The sequence below is a fragment of the Engraulis encrasicolus genome, chromosome 18 (genome assembly GCF_034702125.1).
Source record: "Engraulis encrasicolus isolate BLACKSEA-1 chromosome 18, IST_EnEncr_1.0, whole genome shotgun sequence".
Lineage (NCBI taxonomy): Eukaryota > Metazoa > Chordata > Actinopteri > Clupeiformes > Engraulidae > Engraulis > Engraulis encrasicolus.
In genome coordinates this window covers 44771351-44775254 of record NC_085874.1, presented here as the reverse complement: position 1 = coordinate 44775254, position 3904 = coordinate 44771351, and the positions used below count along the sequence as shown (strand labels likewise).

Genomic DNA, 3904 nt, shown 5'->3' with positions numbered 1-3904 from the left:
TCGCTTCTTCTTCCACTGATGCCGACGACGTCCCTGGCGCTAGTGGTCGTGGTGCTGCTGCTGCTGCTGCTGCCTCTATTGATAGCGTGTCCGGGCTGAGGCATCGCTCCCTCCCGTTCTGGAGCTGGTTGGGAACACTGGGAGGGCAATCCCTCTGGAGGGGGGGGGCTGGGACTCCCCCTGGGGTGGGCTTCCCCGGAGGGGGAACAGGGGAGGGGCTACGGCCTAGTAAGGGGACGAATCCAAGTCCGAGTCCGAGTCCAGGGCTGAGCGTGGGACTCAGGCTGAAACTAGGACTCAAACTGGACGGGGGACTTAAACTGGACCCGAAACTGGGACCGGAACCAGAACCGGGGCTGGGGCTGGGACAGGGGAGGGGGCCGGTTCTCCGGGGAATCCTGGGGCTCCTCTGGGTCTCCACCTGGGCGCGCAGGTCCGAGATCTGCGCCTCAAACAGGCCGACCTTCTTGGTCACCTCCACGTTCTGGAGCTCACGGTGGACCTGCACAATCTGCACAGTCCGCTTGATCTCACCGTTAGCCGTCCCGCCAGCACCACCACCTCCACCTCCACCTCCACCATCATCCTCGTCGCTGCCGAATCGGTTCCGGCACGGGCTACTGAGTCGCCGTATGCGGTTCCCCACGTTCACCCCCAGCGTGTCGGGGTGCCTGCAGGGAGAACGCGCCCGCGGTCCGCTGGGGCTCGGCACCGGGGGGAACACGAAGGAAGGCGTGGGTCCTGGGGACCCGGGGCTGGTGCCGGTGCTGCCGGGGCTGAAGGGGCTGCCACCGACGCTCATCAGGAGCGGGGAGAAGGTGGATCGGTCCGGTACGGGCAGCACCGGCCGACCCGTACGAGGTCCGCCGCTGCTGCTGCCGCCTCCGCCACCACTGCCAGTGCCGCTGCTACTGCTGCTGTCTCCTTTCATGTTGCCAGAATTCATCATAATGGGGCCGTTCAGGGCGCATGCAGCCATAGTAACAGGCTGGCTGCCTCTTCTGCGGTGGTGAGAGCACCCATCTAGGCTGTCGGGCTGTCTGGGTCGTGAAGGCTCTGCCCCCTCGCGGACCGCCACACCATGTCCACGGGCTGGAGAGTTGGTCGAGTGGGGAAACGGGGTCCGATAATCTCAGTTTTGTGGTTGAGCCGGATTCGATTGGTGTCTGAAAGAGGACAGAAAGTAAGTAGAAGAAGAAGAGAAAATTCAAGGTTCATGGTGTAATTACACAAGCATAGCAAACATAATACATCTCTGAGGTCCTTAGGGGAATTCAACTTCACGTACAGTAACTCCTTAGTCATTTGAATCCAGAGGAGCTGACACATTTAACAACTGAATTACTTGTACATTGACATGAACGCAGATTTTTTTAAAAATGAGCACAAAAATGAGGCATTTGTAAAACATAAGAAAAATCCAGACATGACAAGTCCACTAGATCATTTCCGCCCATTTAAACACCCAACCGCCCAGTGCTTTGCAAGAAGGCCTATTAGGAGTATCTCTCCAAACCTAAACAAAACAAGTTGCTAAGGCAATCGCTCTCTGGCCGTTGCCAAGATTGCAGACAGAGAACTGACGTGCGGCTTTTTCTGGAAGTGTGTAGTCACTGCAAACTATGGGTTGTAAGCAGCTATATGATAAACACAGTTGAGCTGTTTTACAGTTTGGGAAGTGTGCTTGGCTACATAATCACCACAGAACATACTACACAGCGCAAAGATGAGAATTATTTTCACCAAGTTTTCACTTGGAACATCCCCCATGATCTAGAATAGATATTAATACATTTCATGTAGGTATGTACACTGCACGTGGAGAGAGAGAGAGAGAGAGAGAGAGAGAGAGAGAGAGAGAGAGAGAGAGAGAGAGAGAGAGAGAGAGAGAGAGAGAGAATTGCTAGTAGGGGGTAAAATAGGCCTATTGCATACCACGACTCTTATATCATGTGTTATGCTGTTTTAGTGGGAAGAGACAGCTCACAACAGCTTTCTGCCCAAACAAGTCAGAGACGAGAAAAGAGAGCAAAGCCAACAGGTTCCTTTCATTGGTCAAGTCAAAAGACAAAATGTTTTTCTATCTCCCGCTTAACTCCTTCTAGGTAGCAAACGAACGGCAGTTTTTCCCTCTCTCTGTGTTACGTTACTGAGAGTGTGATGTGTTTGATGAAACATTAGATGAAAGATCAACACAGTACAGCCAGAGGTCGGCTTTCTCATCCTGGACCATGGGAGACCAACAGTAGCAGAGTAGAGCGAGGAGACCCTGAAGTGGGCCTATAGCCATTTAAGGAAACGGTCTGATAGATATCTCAAGACCCTTTGAGTAGGCTATCCACACACAACCATAAGCCTTGTGCCTCTGTAGGGGAAAATGAATGGTGCATTAAGATAGTCATAAAATGTGTCGCCATAAACGCGCCATAAACACATTTATAGTTTGTTTATTGCTGTTGTTGTTGTTGTTGTTGTTGTTGTTGTTCTTGTTGATATTAGCCTATATAGGCAATACAAATTTTGCTTATTAATAGGCTGGCCAGTCACCATCACCATAGGCCCACATCAGATCATCATACCAAATGCAAGGGGAAGCACGTCAAAACTGAAACTGTTGTTATCCCTTTACTTGTGGCCAGAGCTTGAATTTGTCTTTGTTTTCATAAAGAAGGCCATGTGTCAGTCCATATGAAAGCTGTTGGTCAATGATTTTACGCATGACGTTAAATGGAATAGGCTAGCCTTTACATAGAATTGTAGACATAATACGGTTGCCATTCAAATGCCTACTGATGGGCGGATGGGAGGACGCGCACAAATGAGCAGAGCACGTGCGTCTTCCCCAGTCAGGTTCTATCATCAATTTAAGTGCAAAAACTTCTATAAGCTCTAATTTGTTCCTCTCCTGCAGTTTACGAGCCTGGCAAATAGACCTCAATAACAGCCAGCCTACTTGAGAAATGTAGAGACAACTCGGGAGGACACGTAGCCTATAAATCCCAGGCTGTGCTGCCTCGATAACCGCAATGATGTACAAAACTCGTAACATTTCCCAAAGTAGTCCTATATTTAACTGCGAATAAAAAGATATCGCCTCATTACGAGTAGGCTATTACTCAGTTCGGATGGCTGACAATAACGTTGCCCGTTTGCCCGTTCGCGCTTGGTGTTCCAAACATCGCTTTACCAGTTCGCATATGTCAGCCGAATTGTTCTGGTAGACATTCTCCCTGCTCTCACACTTATCATTTTCATAATCTCTCTGCTCACATGTTTCCCAACACCAGCAGTGGAGAAGTAAATAAGCTTACCTCGTCGAAATTAAAAGAAACCTCAGTGAGCTTCAGCAATGACCGTCTGATGTCAGCCTCACCAAGTTAGTGAGAAACTCCCCAACGACCCAAAAGGAAAACATCTGCAAACAGCTTTTACGCAGGGACTTCACACATTCCAGGAAAACGCGTCTTTATCAGTAGAAAAGTTACAAATTCGCTTTTGTCTTCTGTGGGTCCCTGTCATAGCCAATTCATTGTATGGACGATCTCCCATGGGCGCTTTAACACCTCGTCCGTGTGCAGTGTGTTTGTTTAATGTGCAAAAAGCAGGAAGGAAGTTAAACTGTCAGTGACTCTGAATACAACGGAACCAACAGCTTTTCTCTCTCTTGCCCCACTCACAGACAACAGGGAGGGGGAGAAAATTCACCATCCCAACAACCTCACCGCCCCCTCAACAAGATTATGAATAGAGTGCGTCAACATTGGGTAATTTGTTTGGGTAGCATTCTTCTCTTTTCGCATGCGGGGGAAATGACCTACTGTTTGATTAAGACCCGTTTTCTCGGCTTGGGATAGCCTAATTATATTGGTCCCATAGCCTATGGTCCACATTACTGTTGACAATG

The 3904-nt window shown here is 49.5% G+C and overlaps 1 protein-coding gene across 1 annotated transcript in view; it reads right to left on the bottom strand.

The window, feature by feature from the left end:
• The window catches only part of itpkb (inositol-trisphosphate 3-kinase B), a 78698-nt gene extending 75081 nt beyond the window's left edge, over window positions 1-3617 (bottom strand). The window contains exons 1-2 of the mRNA XM_063223684.1: window positions 3312-3617; window positions 1-1166 (exon numbers count right to left, since the gene is read on the bottom strand). The exon at window positions 1-1166 is cut by the window's left edge and continues 806 nt beyond it. Coding sequence (XP_063079754.1) covers window positions 1-979 — 979 coding nt within the window. The 5' untranslated portion in view covers window positions 980-1166; window positions 3312-3617. The remainder of the gene's footprint in view (window positions 1167-3311) is intronic.
• Window positions 3618-3904: the final 287 nt, after the last annotated feature.